Source organism: Pantherophis guttatus, chromosome 1, assembly GCF_059756535.1.
Source record: "Pantherophis guttatus breed Tessera chromosome 1, ASM5975653v1, whole genome shotgun sequence".
NCBI classification, from domain to species: Eukaryota; Metazoa; Chordata; class Lepidosauria; order Squamata; family Colubridae; genus Pantherophis; species Pantherophis guttatus.
The window spans coordinates 13,114,788-13,141,366 of record NC_142063.1 but is presented as its reverse complement, the minus strand read 5'-3'; the positions used below and the strand labels follow the sequence as shown (position 1 = coordinate 13,141,366).

The window sequence follows — 26,579 nt, the reverse complement described above, 5'->3', positions numbered from 1 at the left end:
CTGGTCTAAAGCAGGATGTCCGGTGGGCAGGAAGTAGTCACCCCCAACTCAGCATCAAAGACTCTGTTGAAGGGAAGTCGGGAGGAGGTGGGTTGGCTGTTTTTTTTCCCTCCCTACATTAAAAACCTCTGCCACCAGTGGGTCCATTTAGAGCAGGGGGTCTCCAAACCTGGCAACTTTTAAGACTTGTGGACTTCAACTGCCAGGCTGGCTGGGGAATTCTGGAAATTCAAATCCACAAGTCTTATTAAAGTTTGCCAAGTTTGGAGATCCCTGTGTTAAAGAGTGTCTTCAGTCTTTTAGAACTGGGGTCTTTCAGATTTTTCTGAGCAGATGTGGAACATCTGAGGGAATTTCTGAGGGAATTCAAGGATTGGCTGCTGGCCTTGTTAATCCACTCTTTTACCTTCTCTCTCTGGGTTCAAGGGGAGACATCCAGGCTGGACAGAGTCTCTTTCTCCTATCAGTGACTTGTCTTGTCAACGTGGCCTGGGGTCTTCTCTTTATACTGAAACCAGGAGTGGGAGCCCTGTAGGAGGAGGGGAAGACCAAAGGCCTTTCTCTTCCATGCTTCCGCCCCACAATTTGCCCTGGCTGAAGGACCCCATGCTTGGCTGTAGGTATGGGCCTATTCAGTCAGAGCTGTGGCCTCCTACCGAACTACGTAACTTTTGCTGGAGATACCTGGAAAAAAGGGGAGGGAGGTGAGCTTCAGAAGGAGATGCTACTTGGTGAAGCTGGTATAGAAGGTATATATTTATTCTACCTTCTGTCCACTCTGGTGCCTGTCCCACATCAAGCAATGAGCTCTCTAGGAACTGAGGTGCATAGTTTTTTGGCTCTGTTTTAGCTCTACGCCAAAGCGACAATGCACAACCGACAGCCCAATTCCTCCTTCACTCCAGGAACCCCACAGACAGTGCCTTGCTCTCCGTTCCTTTGCTCGCTGGGGAGTTGGGGCCTCACCCCGAAAGGAAGTCAAGCCAAGGAAAGCAGAAAGAAAGCAGCTAAAACCATCATGGAGGCCATCTTGGTCAAACGGAAGTTTGGTGGAGCGCCGGAACTGAGACCCCTGTGGTCTGGAGAGAATTGGCTCCAGAATTGGCTCAAGGAAGGAACTGTCTTTCTCCCATGAAAAAAACTTCAAGAGAATTCCCGGCCTCGTCTCCAGAGCGAACCAGAAGGAAACACCCACTTCACAATACCTGCTTCTACTGTACAAACACAGGGCTGGCCAATAATGTCACCCCAACCTGCCTGCTTACAGTTAGGAAATCCTCGCTAGAAATTCTCCCCAAATCTCTTGGCCTGCATTTTTTTTTTTTTTGCTTTTTTTTTTTGTTTGTTAAAGGAAAAACCACCCACGTCACCAAAAGCTGTTCCAAACCTCGCACTCGGTTGCTGCCTCCTGAAAGGGACCGTCTGCTTCCTTGGTGTTGGGCCCCGAAACTCCCCGCCGAGACGGCCAGAGCAACAGCTCGGGATGAATCAGGAGTCGCTTCCATCCACCCAAATCCTCCCCGAATAAAAGGAAATTAAAAAATAAAAATTCGAAGCCCAAAAAACACACAGCACTTGAAAGCCCCCTGGGAGATCTCCCACCCCCTCCCCAGTCAAGCAGAAGCCGAGTCTTCCTTTTGAGGTAGAGTTTTTTGGGTCCTTTTGTCTCAGGGCCGAACGGGGTTTTCCAGGTCTCAGCCGGTTGCATCCTGGGTTCAAGTATGAGTCAGGTAATTTATTGCTACTATCAGGTTCAGCAGCAGGAGGCAGCGGTGGAGGGAGGGGGAGAGGGGGAGAAGGAAGTGGGGGCGGCGGAAGAAGGGGGACGGGGCAGGGAATCCCTCGTCAAGACTCCTCGTTGCCAGAGTCGTCGTCGTCCCCGTAGCAGCTTTCCACCTCGTCGTCCATCTCGTCGTCTTCGTAATAGTCGTCGTAGAAGAGGTCGGAGCCTTCGTCTGGGGCGGGCGTCTTGGTCTTGACGCAATACTCCGCTAACGTGGTGGGGACTTTGACTCCGTCCCTTTCAGCATCCACCTTGGTTCCCAGCACTTGTTTCCTGGAAAGGGAAAAGGTCATTTATAAGAGCCATGGTTAGAATGAGTTGGGATTAGTGACTGTTTGAAGTGACCACGGCACTGGGAAAAAAAAGTGATTTTAGGATCGTTTCTCACACTTACGACCCTTACAGCATCTCCCATGGTCACATGATCAAAATTCAAAGGGTTTGGCAACCGGCTTGTACCGATGACGGTTGCAGAATACCCCAGGGGGATCACGAGATCCCCCTTTGAGACCTTCTGATGAGCAAAGTCAAGGGGGATTGCCAGATTCACTTAACAACCGGGTTTACTGTTTTAACAACTGCAGGGATTCGGTTAACAAACGTGGCAAGAAAAATTCATAAAATGGGGGAAAGCTCATTTAACAACATAAATTCTAAGCTCCATTGTGGTCGTAAGTCGAGGACTGCCTGTATTGCAGGCTGACACTGCATCTCTACTGTCCCATCAGTTCGATCCTGACCGGCTCAAGGTTGACTCAGCCTTCCATCCTTCCGAGGTCAGTAAAATGAGGACTCAAATTGTTGGGGGCAATAGGCTGACTCTATAAACCGCTTAGAGAAGGCTGGAAAGTGTTATGTAGGGCTATATAAGTCTCAGTCAGTGATGGCGAACCTTTTCGGCACCAAGTGCACAAACTGGAACGTGCGTGCATGTACGGGCGCCGGAGCGCTACAAATCCGAAGACCAGGTGGCTGGCACGCACATGCCTTTTGGTTTTTTTTGCTGTTTTTTGGGCCAAAAGGGTGCTAAACTGCAAATGTTGAACAAAGACATATGATTTGTAATCCAGGGTTTTTATCTGGCATTCTGCCCAACCACGTCTTGGTCGACAAACCACGATTAGCAAACCTGGCACAGAATGAACTGGGACAGTATCTGTGAGCAGAGACTGCCCCCAAGGCAACTGAAGGGATGCACAGCATACAAGTAAGTCCTCAATTTATGTTCTGCCCCAGCTACGGACCCAAAGAACGCAGCACAGACAAAGTCTGTACAAACCTTAGTTTACTAAATAAACCAGTTTCTTACAACAACGGCTTTTAATTAACTGCATTAACAGCCGCCAAGAATTCGAAGGATAATACTGAAAGCTTACTGTGGTTGACAGAATGCCCAGAAGCAATTTGCAGGAAGCTGATAAGATAAGCAAAACAAGACATGAAGGTATGTGAACGAAGTTGTTCCCTGCAAATTGCTTCAGTTGGCATTCCTCCTTAAAGAGGCTAAGGGAGTGGCCAATTAGCCCCAAGCCTTACTCTCGAGGAGACCTCCTTCTGAGGAGCCACTCCTGTCTTTTGGCAGCTCTGCACACCCGTACATCGAGAAGAGGCTCCTCCTCTTCGTCCTCTTCACTTAAGGGAGCTTCTGGAGGTTCTGAAGGCCCTGGCTGAATCCCCACCTCTGCCACCACATCTTCTCCAGCCTCCTCATTGTCTGACTCGAGTGCCAGCTGCACAGGCTGCTGGCCCAGCACCACACCAGCCTCCTTGCTGTATGAATCAGCTACTAGCTGCACAGGCTGCGTACGGCCACAACAATTTATGACCGATTATTTAGCAACTGTACAAAGTTATGGCAGACACCCCAAAAGGTACTTATGGCCCATTGCTGAAGTTTCGGTAGCCCCACCCCTCGGGGTCACGTGGATGTATTTTGGGTGCTTAGCAATGGGCCTGCATTGACAAGGTCCCACAATTGTATCATCGCGATTTAGTTTTTGCTGAAAATCAGGGTTTGCTTCTGGTTTTCAGTAAAAATGTCTCAGTGGCAAACAATGGGTTCATTTAACGATTCACCTAATGACCATGGGGATTTGCTTAATGACCTCTGCAAACAAGGTAATAATTAAAAAAACAAAAATCAGGTCAGTTACAACTTATGACCGTAATAGGCAAATCCTTTAAGGTCGTAAGTCGAGGACTAACTGTAGTATAAACGCAGGACTGGGAGACGTGCAGAGTGACCAGATCATCTCCAAAGCTGGGTGATCTACTAACCTGATGATGTCTGTGTATTCTTGATCCTTCCCTTTGCTCTCTTTCCACTTTCGGTACATCACCGAAGCGTCAACGTTTGCAGGAGAGAAAGTGTTTGGTTCATTCAGGAGTGAGATGACACTAAGAAGAATTGTTCTGATATGGGAAAACATTTTTAAAAAATAGTGTATTAAAACAATGCAGCTTAATTTAAGCATAGGTACCTGTGTTTCCCCAAAAATAAGATTGGGTCTTATATTAATTTTTGCTCCAAAAGACGCATTAAGGGCTTATTTTCCAGTTAGGTCTTATTTTCGGGAAAATACGGTACTAAATGCGTCCGTTTGGCTGACGATCTTAACTGGGGCTTATTTTTGGGATTGGGGCTTATATTATGAGCATTCAGGAAAAAAATCATGCTAGGGCTTATTTTCCAGCTGGGTCTTATTTTTGGGGAAACACAGTAGCCGTTGATTTAAGACTGATCGCTTACCGTATTTTTCGGAGTATAAGACGCACCTTTCCCCCCCCCAAAAGAGGCTGAAAATTTGGGTGCGTCTTATACTCCGAATGTAGCTTTTTCGAAGCTTTTTTTCAGCCCTAACGAGGCACTAGCGAGCGCTTTAACGAGGCGCTAGCGAGTGAAGCGATCTCCATGCTTTGCTCCGATTCTCAGCTGTTCTTTAGAAGCTTTTTTTCAGCCCTAACTCGGCGCTAGCCGAGTGAAGCAATCTCCTCCCATGCTTTGCTGCTTTTCTCATTGCTGCTTCTTCTCAGTTGTGCCTTAGAAGCTCTTTTTTATCCCCAAGCAGGGAATAAAAAGCTAGCAAACTAATGTGCTGAAGCTGACTAGACTAAGGATGCTAGCTAAGGATGCTAGCCGTACCTGGTAGGCAGATTTTTTCCCCCTATTTTCCTCCCCAAAAACTAAGCTGCGTCTTATACTCCGGTGTGTCTTATACTCCCATACCGTATAAAAATACGGTAGTTTGTCCATTCCATTCCATTCTCATTCTATTCTAAATGAGGCTAAGAGGAAAGGAACGAAAACTCACCTTACATTCTGCGTAGGGTTCCACCTTTCTGATGGTAACTCTCCGCTCTGTGGGTCATCCACTGGAGGATGTAGAATTGAAATGCAAACATCTCCTGTCTGGAATGTATAAATTATGTGTCTGCTATGCGCGCTCGTTCTCGCACGCACAAGCTGAGTTCTCACAACGTTAGCTCAAAATCCAGATGATTTACCTCATGGGTAAACAAAGGATATGTTCACCAAACATACAGGGGTCAAAGAAGTGTACCATACAATGGCTTAAGGAAGAAGTGAGGAACTATGGCCCCGTTTATGACTGGTGGACTTCAACTCCCAGAATTCCTGAGCCAGCATGGCTGCCTCAGAAACTCTGGGAGTTGAAGTTCACAAGTCATAAAATGGCCATAGTTCCCCACCTCTGGCTTAAGGGGATATAAAAGTTATGACCGACCTAAAAAAGACAACCTATGACCCAGATTTGGGATACCGGTAGACAGGACTAGAGTTGACATGATAGCAGTCTTCCGATATCTCAGGGGCTGCCACAAAGAAAAGGGAGTCAAGCACCTGAGGGCAGGACAAGAAGCAATGGGTGGAAACTAATCAAGGAGAGAAGCAACTGAGAACCAAGGAGAAATTTCTGACAGAACAATTAATCAGTGGAACAATTTGCCTCCAGAAGTTGTGAATGCTCCAACACTGGAAGTTTTTAAGAAGATGTTGGACAACCATTTGTCTGAAATGGTGTAGGGTTTCCTATCTAAGCAGGGGGTTGGACTAGAAGACCTCCAAGGTCCCTTCCAACTCTGTGATTCTGTTATTTTAATCCAATACACTAATCAAGCAGGAAACCCTGTACCATTCTGGACAAATGGCTTCTCTTAAGAAGCTCCGGTGATGGAACACCCACAACCTCTGGTGGCAAGTTGTTCCACTGATTAATTGTTCTCACTGTCAGGAAATTTCTTCTTATTTCTAGGTTGCTTCTCCCTTTGATTAGTTTCCACCCATTGCTTCTTGTCCTGCCTTCAGGTGCTTTGGAGAATAGCTTCACTCCCTCTTATCTGTGGCAACCCCTGAGATATTGGAACACTGCTATCGTGTCACGCCTAGTCCTTCTTTTCATTAAACTAGACATACCCAATTCCAGCAACTGTTCTTTGTATGCTTTAGCCTCCATGCCCCTAATCATCTTAGTTGGTCTTCCCCAGGGGTGAAATGCTACCGGTTCGAGCTGGTTCGCCCGAACTGGTAGTAAAAAATGCAAAAAAAAAAAAAAAAAAGTTCCGACGATCAGCTGAGCGACACGCGATCTTCTGAACTTTTTTTTTAACTTTTAAAGCATCCTTTTACTACTGGTTCTTCAGAACCGGTTGTTAAAAATGCTTTAAAAAGCAAAAAAAAAAAAAAAAAGTTCCATCGATAGCGCATGGCTCAGCTGATCGTCAAACTTTTTTTTTTTTTTTTTTTTTACATTTTAGGCATTTTTTTTACTACCGGTTTGGGCTAATAGGTAGTAAAAAAATGCTTTAAAAAAGTAAAAAAAAAAGGCTCAGATGATCGTGCAACACAGCTGTGATCATCTGAGCCTTTTTTTTTTTTTTTTACTTTTTTAAAGCATTTTTTTACTACGTATTTGCCCAAACCGGTAGTAAAAAAATGCTTTAAAAAGGTAAAAAAAAAAAGTTCCCAAGATCACAGCTGTGCCGCGCGATCGTCAGAACCTTTTTTCCCCCATTTTTTTAAAGCATTTTTTTACTACCGGTTTGGGCGAATAGGTAGTAAAAAAATGCTTTAAAAAAGTTTTTTAAAAAAGGTTCCGACAATCGTGCGGCACAGCTGTGATTGTGGGAACCTTTTTTTAAAAACCTTTTTAAAGCATTTTTTACTACCTGTTAGTAAAAAATGCTTTAAAAAGGTTTTTAAAAGGGTTCCCACGATCTCGCGCCACAGCTGATTCTAACCTGTTCTACTTACCTTCCCAAGTCTTTTGGCACGTACTACACATGCGCATAATGCACATTTGGTGTGAATTGTGCCTGCAGTGCGTGTTCGGCGTGCAGTATGCATGCGTGGCCAGCAAACAGGTTCAGATTTCACCACTGGTCTTCTCTGAACTCTTTGTAGAGTCTCAACATTTTTTTTTTTTTATATCGTGGAGACCAAAGTGGATGCAATATTTATTAGTTCAATTTATTATTTATTAGTTCGATTTATATGCCGCCCTTTCTCCGGAGACTCAGGGCGGCTTACAATGCATTAAGCAATAGCCTTCATACTTTTGTATATACCTGCTTAGTAGGGCTTTTTCCCGCCCCTCCAAGCGGTGTTCTTTTTTTTTATACAAAGTCAGCTTATTGCCCCCACAATCCGGGTCCTCATTTTACCTACCTCAGAAGGATGGAAGGCTGAGTCAACCTTGAGCCTGGGGAGATTCGAACTTGCAGTAATTGCAGGCAGCTGGTGTTACTGAACAGCACTTTAGTCTGCTGCGCCACCAAGGCTCTATATTCCAAGTGTGGTCTTACCTGTGCAGTACAAAGAGCTGCCAACACTTAGCATGATCTTGATAGTAAACGTCTGTTGCTGCAGCCTAGGACTGCTTTGGGGTCGATCCTCTGGGCCCCAGAGACCCAGTAAGAAAGATTGAAATGAATACTGACAAATATTCTGGTAGGATACTTGAGTATAAGGGAGTCAAAAGGGACTGAGGTACTTTATCCACTTTGCAAATTAAGACCACGGCTGACGTCAGGCTCATGTCCAGCCCTGGCACAAGAACATACCTCATATATGTTGGGATGCCACATTTTGGTCAGGAATCGGAAGGCAGGCGGCGAATACGGGTAATCAATGGGAAATCTGAGCCGAGCCTATGTGGAGAAAGGAGGAAGAGACGAAAATGTTGTCAAGAACTGAGTAGCAACACCAGGCATCCTAACAACAATTTTTGTTAATGCCTTATTTTATTTTATTATTTTATTTTATTTTATTTTATTTTATTTTATTTTATTTTATTTTATTTTATTTTATTTTATTTTATTTTATTATTTTATTTTATTTTATTTTATTTTATTTTATTTTATTTTATTTATTTTATTTTATTTTATTTTATTTTATTTTATTTTATTTTATTATTTTATTTTATTTTATTTTATTTTATTTTATTTTATTTATTTTATTTTATTTTATTTTATTTGATTTGATTTATATACTGCCCTACTCCCGAAGGACTCAGGGCGGTGAACAGCCACAAGATAAAAAACACATAAATACAAAATTTAAAAACAGAATAAAACTGAATTAAACAATTTGGCCGAAGACAGATTTAAAACACCCCAATAAATTAAAAATGAATTAAAATTTGCGTTTTAAAAAGGTAAAAAGGGAAAAATTAGGCCAGGCCAGCCTGATGGAATAAAAAGGTCTTGAGAGCACGGCGGAAGGTTAGATTATTAGATTTATTTATTATTAGATTATTAGATTTATATACCGCCCTACTCCCGGAGGACTTAGGCCTTCCCTTTTCCTTCAATAAATCTTGCCAAGGACGACTTTGAGGACTCCTTGGTGCTCCCTGTGCTTGTTTTCTTCCAGACATTTCGTGACCCAACTAAGTAACAATAGCAGTGCTAGAAGGGAATGGGGTTTATGGAGAGGAGGAGGAAGGAGGGAGAGAAAGAGGAGGAGGAGGAAGAGGAAAGAAAAGGAATGTGGAGCCCCTGGTGCTCTCTGTGCTTGGTTGTTTTCTTGCAAATGTTTCATGACCCAGCTAGGTGACATCATCAGTTCTAGCAGTTCTAGTGGGGTTTGCTCTCCATTTATATTCTAGCGCAACCTTTTAGAGACCGAGTGCCCAACCTCAACCCCAAACCCACTTATTTATCGCCAAGTGCCAACATGGCAATTTAACCTGAATACTGAGGTTTTACTACCTAAAATAATGATAAGGCAGAGTTCAGCTCATTGTTCTATGAAAAATGTGATAAACTTTTATGCCCCTTTGTTTTTTTTTCTGCTTTTGAAATATTACGTTTAGCAACAATAAAAAAGAAAAACTTTTGTAATATCATCTTTCCCTCCCTCCCTCTTTTTATCTGTTTCTCTCTCTTTCCCTCCCTCCCTTTCTCTTTCTCTCTTTCCCTCTTTATGTTTCTCTCTCTCTCTCTCTCCCTCCCTCTCTCTCTTTCCCTCCCTATTTATTGTTTATTTATTTATTTATTGGTTCGATTTATATGCCGCCCTTTTCCGGAGACTCAGGGCAGCTTACAATGTGTTAAGCAATAGCCTTCATACGTGTGTGTGTGTGTGTGTGTGTGTATGTATAGATGTATATGTATATGTATATGTATATGTATATATATATATATATATATATATATGTGTGTGTGTGTGTGTGTGTGTGTGTATGTGTGTGTGTGTATATACATGTGTGTGTGTATATATATATATGTGTATATATATATGTGTATATATATATATGTATGTATATATATATATATATATATATATATATATATATATATATATATATATATATATATATATATATATATACACATACATACATATATATATATATGTGTGTGTTTGCTCCTGGAAGCACAAAGCCGAGAACACCAGCCTGAAGATGACGAATGAGACTTCGTCGAAACGTCGCCAAGACACTTCCAATTTTACGTGGGAGAAGACCCGAATAACCATATATATATAACCATAATATATATAAATAAATAAATAAATAAATAAATAAATAAATAAATAAATAAATAAATAAATTTGATTTATATGCCGCCCTTCTCCGGAGACTCAGGGCGGCTTACAATGCGTTAAGCAATAGCCTTCATACTTTTCTATATTTATACGAAGTCAGTTTATTGCCCTTACAAACTGGGTCCTCAATTTACCCACCTTAGAAAGGATGGAAGGCTGAGTCGACCTTGAGCATGGGGAGAATTGAACTTGCAGTAATTGCAGGCAACTGGATGTTAAATGCTGTCTTAGGAGGCATTAGCCTCCTACGCCACTCAGTATATACCTGCTTAGTAGGGCTTTTGGGCCCCCCTAAGCAGTGTTCTTTTTTATACAAAATCAGTTTATTGCCCCCACAATCCAGGTCCTCATTTTACCTACCTCGGAAGGATGGAAGGCTGAGTCAACCTTGAGCCTGGTGAGATTCGAACTCGCAGTAATTGCAGGCAGCTGGCAACTAAGTGCTAGCACTTAACAGCACTTTAGTCCACTGCACCACCAAGGCTCTTAGAGAGGCTCTTTCCCTCTCTTTCCCCGGAGAAACCCGATGGAGCTGGGCTGGGGTGACGGCATGCGTGCCCACAGAGAGGGCTCTACGTGCCACCTCTGGCACACATACTTGGCAGTTCCTTGACTGAGGTATTGTTGACTTCTTGATGGTTGGCCTGATGTTAATCTCGGCATTAATCTCGGCTCATCTGGGTATTGATTGCTGGCGGGAAGGTGTTTTGGTCTTAAACCGTCAGACCAACAAGCAAGTCATGGCTGGGGAATTCAGGGAGTTGAGGTCCAGGCATCTTCAAACTGCCAAGGTTGAGCAACACTGCACTAGAACATAAACTGAGGGCAAACCCCACTCCCTGCTAGCCCTGATGATGTCACCTAGTTGGGTAATGAAACGTCTGGAAGGAAATAACCAAGCACAGAGAGTACAAAGGACCTCACAGTTCGACCCTGAGCTACAAATATTCTCCTTTAACGACAACACTGCTTGGGAAAGAATCAATGTTGTTTGTAAGGCAGATGCCACAGGAGTTGCCAGGTAGGGCAGAGGGACGGTTAGGAACGCAGGGACAAAAATCCATCCATCCCGTCTCGATCTCTGCTTCGCCTACCTCGCAGGGCAGTTGCGAGGTGATTAAAAACCAGAGGAAGGGCAGAACTGCCTGCAACACGGATTGCAATTGTCAAACTCGGCGTCTTACACCGTGCTAGCTGAGGATGGCACACACTCACAAGGGTTTGAGGGGGGAAGTGTGATGGGGCACACTGAATAAAGCGGAAGGGATCTTCTTCTATTTGGCGGCGGTGGCTAAGAACTCACTGGACTGGGGATAGTAAGATCCAAAATTGTCCTTGCTCAGCAACAAGCAGAGCAGTCATTTCGACGCTTTGTTATTTTATATATACATTTAAAAAAAAAAAAAAACACCTTAATAGCAATAGCGCTTAGACTTATATACCGCTTCACAGTGCTTTTACAGCCCCCTCTAAGCGGTTTACAGAGTCAGCCTCTGGCCTTTCCAACAATCTGGGTCCTCCTTCTACCCACCTCGGAAGGATGGAAGCCTGAGTCAACCTTGAGCCGGTGAGGATCGAACTCATGGAGTGAGCGGTGAGTTAGCCTGCAGTGCTGCTTTCTAACCACTGCGCCACCACAGCTCCTTAAGACAGCAAACCTACCCTAAATATTCGTTCTTCCTCCTATTTTTCCCAACAAGCCTGTGAGGTACGTTGGGCCGAGAGAGAGGGGTTGGCCCAAAGTCATGCAGCCACTTCCGTGCAAAGGCAGGACTAGAACTCCCAGGCTCCTGGTGATTGGCCCAAAGTCACCCAGTAGGCTTTGATGCCTAAGGCAGGACTAGAACTCCCAGTCTCCTGGTGATTGGCCCAAAGTCACCCAGTAGGCTTTGATGCCTAAGGCAGGACTAGAACTCCCAGTCTCCTGGTGATTGGCCCAAAGTCACCCAGTAGGCTTTGATGCCTAAGGCAGGACTAGAACTCCCAGTCTCCTGGTGATTGGAGTAAAGTAACCCGGTCGGCTTTGATGCCTAAGGCGGGACTAGAACTCCCAGTCTCCTGGTGATTGGAGTAAAGTCACCCGGTCAGCTTTGATGTGTAAGGCAGGACTAGAGCTAAGGCAGAACCAGTCTCCTGGTAATTGGATAAAGTCACCCAGTCAGCTTTGATGCCTAAGGCAAGACTAGAACTCCCAGTCTCCTGGTAATTGGAATAAAGTCACCTTGTCAGCTTTGATGCCTAAGGCAGGACTAGAACTCCCAGTCTCATGGTGATTGGTGTAAACTAGGGTTTCCTGCTTAAGCAGGGAGTTGGAGTAGAAGACCTCCAAGGTCCCTTCCAACTCTGTTAATAGAATGGAATGGAATGGAATGGAATGGAATGGAATGGAATAGAATAGAATAGAATAGAATAGAATAGAATAGAATAGAATAGAATAGAATAGAATAGAATAAGATGATTGCAATGGTAATTTTTGCAAGACGTTTAGGCCAAAGAATGAGCAATTCGCCTCTAGCTTTCTCAGAAGGGAGAGATTCTGCATTCAAAGTTTTGCTTCATTTAACGTCTCGCAGCCCGGCGTGGCAATGGTGGGAAAGTTGACGGCCATCCTCAACAGGCCGTTGGAAGTACGAGTAGTCCTCGACTTACGATCACATTTTTGTTGCTAAGCGAGACAATTGTTAAGGGAGCTTTGCCCCATTTTACGACTTTCTTTCTTGCCACAGTCGTTAAGCGAACGACTGTAGCTGTTTAGTGAGCAACACAGTTGCTAAGTGAATCTGGCTTCCCCATCCACTTTGCTTCCTGCAAAATGTGATCGCACGATCCCAGAAACACCACAACTGTCACAAATAGGAGTCAGTTGCCAAGTGTCTCATTTTCGATTGGATGACCCCGGGGACGCTGTAATGGTCGTAAGTGTGAAAAACGGTCGAAAGTCACTTCCCCCCCAGTTCTGCTGTAACTTCGAATGGTCACTAAATGAATTGTTGTAAGTCGAGGACTACCTACACTGAAATGTATAAAACGTTACAACAGTTTGTTGAAACGGAACGGAAAAATGTGACTTATGACCGTTTTTCATAGTTACGACCTTTGCAACATCCCCATGGCCCCAGGATCAAAATTCAGAAGCTTGGCAACTGGTTCGTATTTATGACCGTTGCTGTGTCCCCCAAGGTCACGTGATCCCCTTTTTGCGACCTTCCGGCAAGCAAAGCCGACGGGGAAAGCCGGATTCACTTAACAACAGGTTACTAACTAATCAGCTGCAGTGATTCACTTAACAAATGTGGCAAGAAAAGTTGTAAAATGTGGGGGGGGAAAAGATCACTTAACATGTGTCTCCCTTAACAACAGAAATTCTGGGCTCCATTGTGGTCGTAAGTCGAGGACTACCTGTCATTGCTGGCAGAGAGACTTCCTCCAACCTCAAATTGTGAGGAAGGCAATATCAAACCTCTGGCCATTTGTGGTAAATTCGGAATCCTGAATGTCTAAGGCAGCGTATCTCAAGCTTACAACTTTAAGACCTGTGGACTTCAACTCCCAGAATTCCCTAGCCAGCACAGCTGGCTGGGGAATTCTGGGAGTTGAAGTCCACAGGTCTTAAAGTTGTAAGCTTGAGAAACACTAAGTTAAGGGGAGCAAGAGGGGTGCTTCCCTCCAGCTCTGAACCCCACTTAAATGAGATAAGTGGGGCAGGAGAACCAAGATTGGGGGTCAGAGAAACCAACTTGGGTTTAGAGGCAGCTGTGGCTCCTTTCTGTTGCTAGATTCATACAACTCCATCAGCATTTTTTAACCAAAGGCTGCTGAATAAATTCAATTGCCTGCATTATCCTACCCTGATTTGAGCCTTACGACCCATCAAGGCCCCCTAGTGGCCACATAGATAATTTGCCATGCTAAGCCATGAATCAGAGTTTAAAAACCACCAGGCTGGATCCAGGCAACATGCTGAGCCAGAATTAAAGGAATCATCCCACTACGGTTTATCCTAATGTGCCAATCTAAGTTAAGGAACAGGTGCTCCTTTTTTGATGGTGTGTTTTGCCCCTGGATTTAAACCCTGACATGCTAATGTAAACACGTGTGCACACACGCACAGGGTATATTCACAGTGTGAACAGCGCAGGACGAAGTCTGAGTGTGTCTCTGATCAGTGGACTTGTTAGTAAAACTTCCTGCAACTCAGACTAATCTCTCAATCAGAATAGAGCTGGAAGGGACCTTGGAGGTCTTCTAGTCCAACCCCGTTCAAACAAGAGACCCTATGGCCTATACCCGCGATGGCGAACCTGTGGCACGCAGAGCCATATCTGTGGGCACGCGAGCATTGCCCTAGCTCAGTTCCAGTGCGCATGTGCACGCCGGCCAACTAATTTTCAGGCCTTCTGGGCCCACTGGAAGTCAGAAAATGGGCTGTTTCTGGCCTCTAGAGGGCCTCCGGGGAGGTGGGAAAGGCCGTTTTTGCCCTCCCCAGGCTCCTAGAAAGGCTCTGGAGCCTGGAATGGCAAAAAGCAGGCCTTCCGGTTCCACCGGAAGTTACGAAATGGGCAGTTTCTGGCCTCTGGAGGGTTTCCAGGGGGATGGGGAAGACTGTTTTCGCCCTCCCTAGGCCGTCCCATCGTGTTCCAAAAGTGGGGGGAGCACAGGGGAGGGGTCACACGCACGAGTGGGGGGCAGAGCGCATTGAATTATGGATGTGGGCACGTGCATGCGTGACCCCCCCCGCACTCCCCCACTTTTGGCACACGCTGGCAAAAAGGTTAGCCATCACTGGCCTATACCATTTCAGACAAGTGACTATCCAGTCTCTTCTTGAAAATCTCCGGTGTTGGAGCACACACAACTCCTGGTGGCAAGCTGTTCCACTGGTTAATTGTCCTCACTGTTAGGAAGTTTCTTTTTAATTCCAGGGTGCTTCTCTCCTTGGTTAGTTTCCATCCATTGCTTCTTGTCCTGCCTTCAGGTGCTTTGGAGAATAGCTTGACTCCCTCTTCTTTGTGGCAGCCCCACAAATTACTGGAATCCTGCTATCATGTCCCCCACAGTCCTTCTTTTCTCTAGACTAGCCAAACCCGATTCCTGCAACCGTTCTCTATATGTTTTAGCCTCCAGTCCCCTAATCATCTTTGTTGCTCTTCTTTGCACTTTTTCCCCTCCAAAAAACTCAACATCTTTTTTTGTCATGTGGGGACCAAAACTGGATGCAGGATTCCAGATCTGGCCTTCGCAAGGCTTTATAAAGCGGTACTAAGACTTCACGTGATTTTGATTCTGTGCCTCTGTTTATACAACGAAGGATTGTTTGTTTGTTTGTTTATTTATTTATTATTTTTATTAGTTTGAATTTGAGTTTATTTGAATTTATATACCGCCCTTCTCCCGAAGGACTCAGGGCGGTGAACAGCCAACGATAAAACACATACAATACAAAATTTAAAAAAACAATTTAAAACATATTAAACAAATTTGGCCCATACTAATTAAAACACCCCATTTTTAAAAGCAAATTAAAATTAAACAATTAAAAAGAGTTAGGCCAGCCCAGCTTGTTGGAATAAAAAAGTCTTGAGGGCACGGCGGAAAGTGCGTAAGTCTGGGATCCTCCGTATCTCCGGGGGGAGCTCGTTCCAAAGGGCAGGTGCCCCCACAGAGAAGGCTCTCCCCCTGGGGGCCGCCAGTCGACACTGTTTGAATGACGGCACCCTGAGGAGCTCCTCTCTGTGGGAGCGTACTGGCCGGTGAGAGGCTACCGGTGGCAGAAGGCGGTCTCGTAGGTACCCAGGTCCTAAGCCATGGAGCGCTCTAAAGGTGGTAACCAATACCTTGAAACGCACCCGGAAGACCACCGGGAGCCAGTGCAGCTCGCGCAGGAGAGGTGTTACACGGGAGCGCCATGTTGTTCCCATAACCACCCGCGCGGCCATAGTCATATTTCTATGCCGCCCACTCTCCGAGGACTCTGGGCGGCTTACACCAAAGACAGTATATTAAATAGCATATTGCCCCCAACAATCTGGGTCCTCATTTTACTCACTTCGGAAGGATGGATGGCTGAGTCAACCTTGAGCCGGTGAGATTTGATCCGCTGATCTGCTGAACTAGCAGTCAGCTGACGTAGCTGCAGTACTGCACTCTAACCACTGCGCCACTTCATAGTGTTACAACAGCATTGAAAAAAACAGACTTACAAGCAGTCCTCACACTTATGACCACGGTAGCATCCCATGGTCACGTGATAAAAAAATTCAGACGCTTGGCAACCAGGGTGCATTTACAACAGTTGAGACATCCCGGGGATCACCATTTGTGACCTTCCCATCCGGCTTCCGACAAACAAAGTCAAATGGGGGAAGTTGGATTTGCTTAAAAACTGCATGATTCACTTAACAATTGCAGTGATTCGCATCATCCACCATAGGAAAAGAATATTGTAAAATCATGCGCAACTCGCTTAATACCATCCTGGTGTCAGCACGTCAAGATGCATTTATCCTAGTGCTGACATAAGAAGGAGAACGCAGGCATCTGCAACGGGACGGTTGCCTTTCACCTACTTATTTCCTCTGGAGATAATGTCCCCTAGGAGATGGATGGGAGGGGGGAAATTCTTTGAATTGGAGCAGTAGATTAGGGGTGAATGATTGGGAAGATGGCCAATGAATGCAGAGGAGTGGGGGAAGGAAGAGGAGGGGTTTTGGGTCGGCACGTCAGTGCAGGCTGCAACGAGTCGGTGTAAAAAGTGCTGTGCTTAATAAAATGGAAGTTTGTTTTATAAAAGACTTGGTTTGCGATGCAATTTATTTGAAGACAGCCTGAAAACCTGACACCTGGGTTGTATAAAGAGAGGCACAGAATCAAAATCATGTGAAGTCTTAGTACCGCTTTATAAAGCCTCAGTATGGCCACACCTGGAATCCTGCATCCAGTTTTGGTTACCACATGACAAAAAAAGATGTTGAGACTTTGGGAAAAAGGTGCAGAGAAGAGCAACTAAGATGATTAGGGGACTGGAGACTAAAACATATGAAGAACGGCGGCAGGATTTAGGTTTGGCCAGTCTAGAGAAAAGAAGGACTAGGGGGGATTTGGTAGCAATGTACCAGTATCTCAGAGGCTGCCCAAAAGAAGAGGGGGTCAATTTATTTTCCAAAGCACCAGAGAGCAGGACAAGAAACAATGGGTGGAAACTGATGAAGGAGAGAAGCAACCTGGAATTAAGGAGAAACTTCCTAACAGTGAGGACAATTAACCAATTAACTTGCCTTCAGAAGTTGTGGGATGTTTTATCACTGGAGATTTTTAAGAAGAGGTTGGACAGCCGTTTGTCTGGAACGGTATAGGGCCGTGATGGTGAACCTGAGCCATATTCGTGGACACGTGAGCATTGCCCTAGCTCAGCTCCAATGTGCAGGCGTGCGCTGGCCAGCTTATTTTCGGGCTTTCCGGTCCCACCAGAAGTTGGGAAACAGGATATCTTCGAGACCACCTGCTGCCACCACCGACCTCCCACCGACCGGTGCGCTCCCACAGAGAGGGCCTCCTCAGGGTGCCATCGACCAAGCAATGTAGACTGGTGGCCCCCAGGGGGAGGGCCTTTTCTGTGGGGGCACCTGTCCTCTGGAATCAGCTGCCCCCAAAGATACGAAGAATCCAAGACCTCGGTGCCTTCCGCCATGCCCTAAAGACCTTTCTTTTTCTGTGTTAAGCCAGCCGGGCTGGCTTAACACATTTTTAAATGTTTTTAATAGGTTTGTTATGGTTTTTTAACTATGGGGCCAAACGCATATATATCTTTTTAACTGTATTTTAATGTTTGTATTTATGTTTTTACTTTGGCTGTGCACCGCCCTGAGTCCTTCGGGAGAAGGGCGGTATATAAACCTGATAATAAATAAATAAATAAATTTTCGGCCTCCGGAGGGCCTCTGGGGGGTAGGGGAGGCCATTTTCGCCCTCCCCAGGCTCCTAGAAAGGCTCTGGAGCCTGGGGAGGGTAAAAAAACGGGCCTACCAGGCCCACCAGTAACCCTTTTGCCATCGCGTGCCAAAAGTGTGGGGAGCGCAGGGGGTCCACACGCACATGCGCGTGTGGGGGGGGAGGCGCAGAAGCATTGAATTACGGGTGTGGGCACAAGCACGACCCCCGCGCTCCCCCGCTGTTGGCACACGACAGCAAAAAGGTTATCCATCACTGGTATACGGTCTCCTGCTTAAGCAGTGGGTTGGACTAGAAGATCTCCAAGGTCCCTTCCCTTCTATTCCGGTTGATAGCAATTGGAAAGTCCTGATCCCAACTGTGGTTGGAAGCGGAGGATTGGCAAGTTAGGGCAAAATTTCAACCCAGGAGACATTTTGCTTGTCTGCCAACATCAGAGACCACAAATGAGTCATTGACACCTGCTTGTCTCCACCAACCAAACTCTAAATCTTGAACCTTTGGCGAAATCTGCCACGCAAGCTTTGCTGTTCATGTTTGACCTGTCAAGCTGGTTGAGCCCATTTCTCCCCAACTGCTTATCCTGCTACTCATTGCATGCAGAAAGGGTTATTATTATTATTTTTTGAGTTCGAGCAGCCCAGCTTCCAGTTTGTCTAGTCACACCCTAGAAGAGCCTCGTTCCTTGTCTCTGTGCTCACAAGGAGGCCTTTGAGAACAGAACTGGAGAAACGCCACGGATCTGAATGAATGTCTCAAATCCTTTAATCAGTGAAGTGGGGGCACGTGGTTCCAATAAAGATTACTTGGGCCTGAAAGACAGCTGAGTGACATGGGGCCAATCACCAGGAGATTAGGAGTTCTAGTCCTGCCTCAGCCATGAAAGCTGGGCGGGGTGGCTTTGGGACAGTCACTAGGAGACGGTGAGTTCTAGTCCTGCCTTAGGCATGAAAGCCAACTGGGTGATTTGGGGCTAATCACCAGGAGGTGGTGAGTTCTAGTCCTTCCTTAGCCATGAAATCGGGGCTCAGTGACTTCGGGACAATTACCAGGCGACAGTGAGTTCTAGTCCTGCCTCAGCCATGAAAGCTGGGCTGGGTGGCTTTGGGACAGTCACTAGGAGACGGTGAGTTCTAGCCCTCCCTTAGCCATGAAATTGGGGCTCGGTGACTTCGGGAAAATTACCAGGAGACAGTGAGTTCTAGTCCTGCCTCAGCCATGAAAGCTGGGCGGGGTGGCTTTGGGACAGTCACTAGGAGACGGTGAGTTCTAGTCCTGCCTTAGGCATGAAAGCCAACTGGGTGATTTGGGGCTAATTATCAGGAGGTGGTGAGTTCTAGTCCTTCCTTAGCCATGAAATCGGGGCTCAGTGACTTCGGGACAATTACCAGGCGACAGTGAGTTCTAGTCCTGCCTCAGCCATGAAAGCTGGGCTGGGTGGCTTTGGGACAGTCACTAGGAGACGGTGAGTTCTAGTCCTGCCTTAGCCATGAAATCGGGGCTCAGTGACTTCGGGACAATTACCAGGCGACAGTGAGTTCTAGTCCTGCCTCAGCCATGAAAGCTGGGCTGGGTGATTTGGGTCAATTACCAGGAGATGGTGAGTTCTAGCCCTCCCTTAGCCATGAAATTGGGGCTCGGTGACTTCGGGAAAATTACCAGGAGACAGTGAGTTCTAGTTCTGCCTCAGCAATGAAAGCTGGGCTGGGTGACTTTGGGTCAGTCGCCAGGAGATGTTGAGTTCTAGTCCTGCCTTAGGCATGCAAGCCAACTGGGTGATTTGGGGCCAATCACCAGGAGATGGTGAATTCTAGCCCTCCCTTAGCCATGAAATTGGGGCTCGGTGACTTCGGGACAATTACCAGGAGACAGTGAGTTCTAGTTCTGCCTCAGCCATGAAAGCTGGGCTGGGTGATTTGGGGCCAATCACCAGGAGATGGTGAGTTCTAGTCCTGCCTTAGCCATGAAAAACAGATGGATTACTTTGGACTCTCTCAGCCCAACCCTCCACCCCGTAAGGTTGTTGTTGTGGGGAAACTAGGAGGAAGGTGTGCTGGATATGTTTACCGCCTTGAGTTATTTGTTAAAATAATAAGGGAGGGATAAAAACAACAAATAAATACGATGCTACTTAAAAAGTTCCTTGTTTCTTGCTCAAGGTGTCTGAGAAACAGGTCTGTGTAAAACATTTCATTCTGAACCATTCCAAGCTTTGAGGAAGGTCCTGCTTTTAAATATTTTGGAACTGGTCCGACTTTTGCTAAAGCTTGGAGGCATCTCAAATTCTCTAGACTAGAGCCTCTTTTGTCCAATGCAGGGGTCTCCAATCTTGGCGACTTTAAGCCTGGTGGACTTCAACTCCCAGAATTCCTCAGCCGACTTTACGCCGTGTGGACTTCAACTCCCAGAATTCCTCAGCCGACTTTACGCCTGGTGGACTTCAACTCCCAGAATTCCTCAGCCGACTTTACGCCTGGTGGACTTCAACTCCCAGAATTCCTCAGCCGACTTTACGTCGTGTGGACTTCAACTCCCAGAATTTCTCAGCCGACTTTACGCCGTGTGGACTTCAACTCCCAGAATTCCTCAGCCGACTTTACGCCTGGTGGACTTCAACTCCCAGAATTCCTCAGCCGACTTTACACCGGGTGGACTTCAACTCCCAGAATTCCTCAGCCGACTTTACGCCTGGTGGACTTCAACTCCCAGAATTCCTCAGCCAACTTTACGCCTGGTGGACTTCAACTCCCAGAATTCCTCAGCCAACTTTACGCTGGGTGGACTTCAACTCCCAGAATTCCTCAGCCGACTTTACGCCTGGTGGACTTCAACTCCCAGAATTCCTCAGCCGACTTTACACCTGGTGGACTTCAACTCCCAGAATTCCTCAGCCGACTTTACACCTGGTGGACTTCAACTCCCAAAATTCCTCAGCCTACTTTACGCCGGGTGGACTTCAACTCCCAGAATTCCTCAGCCAACTTTACGCTGGGTGGACTTCAACTCCCAGAATTCCTCAGCCAACTTTACGCTGGGTGGACTTCAACTCCCAGAATTCCTCAGCCAACTTTACGCCTGGTGGACTTCAACTCTCAAAATTCCTCAGCTGACTTTACACCTGGTGGACTTCAACTCCCAGAATTCCTCAGCCTACTTTACGCCGGGTGGACTTCAACTCCCAGAATTCCTCAGCCAACTTTACGCCTGGTGGACTTCAACTCCCAGAATTCTGGGAGTTGAAGTCCTCCAGGCTTAAAGTTGCCAAGGTTGGAGACCCCTGCTCCAATGGACATTTTCTGACGTTTCCAGCGCAAACAGGTTCAAAGTGGAATGTTTCTCACGCTTAACACAGAAGCGAAGAAATTAAAAAAATAATAATAAATCCAAGCAGGGATGAATAGAAGTAGAGAAATTACACACATACACACACACAAAAACCTACGGTAGCAATTAAGTTCTGATCTGCACTACCTTTGCTTTCTGATTACTCAGCAGCGAAAGTACAATTGAAACCACACAAAGATAATAACAGTCCTCGGCAGCTTCATCACCGCAGGGCTAGCCGCAGCTAGTCACTTTTTTTCCAGTGCCGCTGTTCCTTCAAGCGGTCACTAAACGAGTTGTCGTAAATTGAGGACAACCCGAAGAGAAGACAACTCCCTGCAGGGTTTTTTTTGGGGGGGGGCAGAAGGGGGAGGCAATGTTTCTGAAAGTGCTTTGTCCTGGCCTTTTTCCTAGGGCTGCAAGAGAGGGACTGGCCCAAAGTCACCCGGTTTTGGTCTCGGGCCTGAGGGAAGGCTAAAACGCCGCATCTCCCGGTTTCTAGCCTGGTGGCTTTAACCACTAGGCCAAACTCGTTCTCAACAAGGATGTATTGAAATGTTTGCCGAAAGGGAAACATACCGTACATTCTCGGGACGGGTAGAAAAAATATACCTCTTCAAAAAGCTTTAAATTGTACGAGTTGTGGGGGGGAGGTTGTACAGGCAGTCCTCGATTTATGACTATTCATCCCAAAATGCCTGTTGTTTAGTTTAGTTTAGTTTAGTTTAGTTTAGTTTAGTTTAGTTTAGTTTAGTTTAGTTTAGTTTAGTTTAGTTTAGTTTAGTTTAGTTTAGTTTAGTTTAGTTTTAAAAAATCATTATAAAAAGACATTGAAAAATTAAAAACATTAAAAACCCATTCACACCATTCATGGCCAAATCTCGCCAGATCACAAGAGCGAGATCAACGGCCCCAGGCCTGCCGGAAAAGCCAGGTCTTCACCGCTTTCCGGAAGCCCAATAGGGTGGGGATGGTCCGGACCTCAGGAGGTAACTGGTTCCAGAGAGCTGGGGCAGCCACAGAGAAGGCCCTCCCCCGCGGGCCCGCCAGCCGGCATTGTTTAGCTGACGGGACCCAGAGGAGACCAACTCTGTGGGAGTTCAATTAACAACGGCAGCGGTTCACTTAACGGTGGCAGGAAAAGTCCTTAAAGTGGAGCAAAACCCACTTAACAAATGGTTTGCTCCCCCTTCAAAGAGTAAGTAAAGTTGGTAAGTTAATTAACACTGGTGGTTAAACGAATCTTGGCTTCCCCATCGACTTTCCTTGTCGGAAGGTCGCAAATGGGGATCACGTGACACTCAACCCCCCCGGGACACTGCAACCGTCGTAAATATGAGTCAGTGGCCAACCATCTGAATTTTGATCAGGTGACTACAGGGGATCAACAATTTTGATCACGTGCTGCAGCAGAAGTGTGAAAAACGGTCACAAAGTTGCTTTTTCTAGTACCGTATCTTCAAACAGTCACTAAATGAACTGTTGTAAGACAAGGACTATCTGTAACCATAAATACAACAAATTTTGAAAAAAAAAAAAAAGCCCAGGATCAGTCTACCAGATTCTCTACCGTGTTTCCCCAAAAATAAGCCCTCCCCTGATAATAAGCCCAGTTGGGCTTTTGAGCGCATGCGCTAAAATAAGCCCTCTCCGAAAATAAGCCCTCCCTGAAAATATTTAAACGCATGCAGAGCCGGTCCCCGCCATTTCCTCTGGTTAGGGTTAGGGAGACAGAGTTGGAAATCAGGTAAGACGGCAAGAGGAGCCCCGTCTTCCTCCACACGCCCCAAAATAATAAGACCTCCCCGAAAATAAGGCCAAGCTTTAATTTTGGGGTTCAAAAAAATATAAGTCAGGGTCTTATTTTCGGGGAAACACAGTATATTGTAATTAACTACAATATATTGTCAGGGAACAACACTGCTTCTAAGACAGTGTTTCTCAACCTTGGAAGCTTGAAGATGGGTGGACTTCAACTCCCAGAATCCCCCAGCCAGCGCTGCTGGCTGGGGGATTCTGGGAGTTGAAGTCCACCCATCTTCAAGCTACCAAGGTTGAGAAACTCTGTTCTAAGGAGTCCACAATAACAGTGAACTCGATGGTGAATCACAAATAGATCTGGCAGATGATACTATAAATCGATTAGTGGAAAAAAAGATATATCAGCTCTAATCTGTTAAAGAGAGCCACCCGCCAGTAATCCCTTTAGGTTCGAAGGAACCAGAAGCGGCACAAGATTTTCCTACAAAAAAAAAAAAATGTGTAAATGAGCCGAGAGGACCATGAAGAAAATATACAGCAACGGTTCGTTAAAATACGAGTTTCGTCCAGGAAAGTAAGAAAGTTTGAGGAAAAAAAAACAAAAAACAAAACGAGACTGCCCCAGCTTTGATTCTCGAGTAAAAGATGGAGGTCGCAAAGATGCTTTTTTTCCCCCAAAGGCAACTGGATTTTGGTTTTTTTGGGTTTTTTTTAATTTGATTTATATGCCGCCCTTCTCCGGAGACTCAGGGCGGCTTACAATGTGCTCAGCAATAGCCTTCATCCTTTTGTATATTTATACAAAGTCAGTTTATTGCCCCCACAAACTGGGTCCTCAATTTACCTACCTTAGAAAGGATGGAAGGCTGAGTCAACCTTGAGCCTTGGCGAGATTCGAACCTGCAGTAATTGCAGGCATCTGGTCTTAATAACAGGGTGCCTTAGACCACTGTACTACCAAGGCTCTTGTTTCAGCTGCAACTGCAACTTTCCAACTGCAACTTTCTTTGTTTTTTTTTTCCGTGAAGGCGTTTCGCTTCTCGTCTAAGAAGCTTCTTCTGTTCTAACAGACAGAACGGAAGAAGCGTCTTGGATGAGGAGCAAAACGTTTTCAAGGAAAAAAAAAAAGAAAGTTGCAGTTGGTTTTTGGAAAAGCATTTTGGGGACAACCATGATCTGAATCAGGGGTCTCCAACCTTGGCAACTTTAAGACTTGTGGACTTCAACTCCCAGAATTCCTCAGCTTTGGTTCATATTTATGACCGTTGCTGTGTCTCCAAGGTCACGTGATCCCCTTTTGCGACCTCCCGACAAGCAAAGCCAATGGGGAAGCCGGATTCACTTAACAACCGGGTTACTAACCTGTCAACTGCAGCGATTCACTTAACACCTGTGGCAAAGAAAGGACGTCAAATGGGGCAAAACCCACTTCACAAAATGTCTCACTTGTCAACAGAAATTTTGGGCTCCATTGTGGTCGTAAACCGAGGACTACCTGTACACGATCATGGGGATGCTGCAACGGTCGTTAAGTGTGAAAAATGGTCGTAAGTCACTTTTCTCGGTGCTCTTGTAACTTCAAATGGTAATGAAATGAACGATTGTAACTGTAAAATGGATATTTGTGATATTTTTTTGGAACATATGGTGTACTTGCTCCAGTGGTGGGTTCCTCCTGGTTCGGTCCGGTTCAGCTGAGCCGGTAGCGGTGACGATATGACGTCACCGAACCGGTTCTCCCCCCCCGCCCTCCCACCCCCTTACCTTTTATTTGGTCCCACCCCCAATCTATTGCTGCCTCCTGAGTCCCAGCTGATGACTAGAGGGAAAAAAACTGTTTAAACTCTTGCCGCGGGGCTTCAAAGGGCCGTCCTACAGCTGATCAGTGTTAAAAGCAAACAAATGAGTCGGGTCATAAGTGCGAGGACCTTCCAGAAACGACTCTGACCATCTAGCCACGCCCACATAGTCACATGACATCCAAGCCACACCCACAAAATAAGCCACACCCACAGAACCAGTAGTAAAAAAATTTAGAACCCACCCCTGACTTGCTCCCATATTGCCCAGAAGTCTCAACACCTCTGACCCAGCACCTAAATTTTGCGTAGACAACATCTGTTGTCAGGGCTTGTGATACACCGCTCTGAAAGCAAACGACACTATTTGCTGGTAATTTTTGTAAACATTTTATGACATCACAAGGGTGCGAAGCATGGATAACTTGCCAGATGCCTTCTTTGTTCTTAACCTTATCATGGGACCCGAAACTCGAAAACACAGTGAGTCACGCAAAGCAAACATCCACACAACACTTTCTGACTTCCTCCTAACCTATTTCGGTATTTTTAAGTTTCGAGCACCACCCGGGGTTCTCTCGCCTTCTGTCAATTAGACACTGCCCCAAGTTTATCAACATGTATAACAACCAATTGCCGGGGGCAAACAAATGAAGCAGACAAACTTTTTATTAATAGAGAGTGGGTTCTTTTCTCATTTAGAATAGAATAAAAGAGTTGGAAGGGACCTTGGAGGTCTTCTAGTCCAACCCCCTACTTAAGGCAGGAAGCCATATACCATTTCAGACAAATGGCTGTCCAATCTCTTCTTAAAAACCTCCCGTGTTGGAGCATTCACAGCTTCTGGAGGCAAGTCGTTCCACTGGTTAATTGTTCTCACTGTCGGGCAATTTCTCCTTAGTTTTAAGTTGCTTCTCTCCTTGGTTAGTTTCCATCTATTATTCCTTGTCTGGCCTTCTGGTCCTTTGGAGAATAGCTTGACTCCCTCTTCTTTGTGGCCGCCCCTGAGATATTGGAAGACTGCTATCATGTCTCCTCTAGTCTTCCTTTTCATAAGACTAACCCAGGGGTCAGCAACCTGTGGCTCCGGAGCCACATGCGGCTCTTTGGGCCCTCTGCTGTGGCTCCTTGTCAGGTGATCCCACCACTGGCTGGCCCTGCCCCTCGCCCTCCCCTCCCAGTCACTCCTCGCCTGGCTTTAGAAGGTAAGGGCGACGGCGGGGAATGGAGAAGCAGCCAGGGCAGACACAGAGAGAGACATAGAGAGATACAGAGAGAGGGAGGGGAGAAAGGATTTTGTGGTTCCCGGTGTTTTTTAATAACTGGTTCTCTGCCCTAATGACCGGCTGGGTAGGCGTGGCTAGAGGGGCCACCGGGAGCCACAAAACCTGGGTGGGCGTGGCCAACTCGATGTCACTCACTTCCACCAGAAGTGAGTGACATCGAGTTGGCCACGCCCACCCAGGTTTTGTGGCTCCCGGTATTTTCTTTTCTGTGGGAAACGGGTCCAAATGGCTCTTTGAGTATTTAAGGTTGCATGACCCCTGAACTAGACATACCCAGTTCCTGCAACCGTTCTTCATGCGTTTTAGCCTCCAGTGCCCTAATCACCTTTCTTGGGTCTTCTCTGCACTCTTTCAAGAGCAGGGGTGTCAAACTCTTTGAGGGCTGGATCAGCATTGTAGTTCTCCGCAAGCTGGCAGGGAGCGAAGGGGAAGGGGGGAAGACGGGGCGGATGCCACCTAAAGCACCCTGCTGGCCAAAATGGGGCACGGGGGACCTTGTGCAGCCCATCCGCACCTCATTTCTGGCCTCCATGGCCTCCTGCAGCACTTTTCCCAGCCGAAAACAGACCGCGCAGAGCAGGGATGACATTCACTTACCTTCCTTACTGGTTCGC

The 26,579-nt window shown here is 46.1% G+C and overlaps 1 protein-coding gene across 1 annotated transcript in view; it reads right to left on the bottom strand.

Annotated features, from left to right (window-relative positions):
• Window positions 1-1,714: 1,714 nt before the first annotated feature.
• The window catches only part of CDC34 (cell division cycle 34, ubiquitin conjugating enzyme), a 34,848-nt gene continuing 9,983 nt past the window's right edge, over window positions 1,715-26,579 (bottom strand). Inside the window, exons 2-5 of the mRNA XM_087874416.1 lie at window positions 7,862-7,948; window positions 5,095-5,192; window positions 4,061-4,195; window positions 1,715-2,056 (exon numbers count right to left, since the gene is read on the bottom strand). Of these exons, the coding sequence (XP_087730542.1) occupies window positions 1,846-2,056; window positions 4,061-4,195; window positions 5,095-5,192; window positions 7,862-7,948 (531 nt within the window). The 3' untranslated portion in view covers window positions 1,715-1,845. The remainder of the gene's footprint in view (window positions 2,057-4,060; window positions 4,196-5,094; window positions 5,193-7,861; window positions 7,949-26,579) is intronic.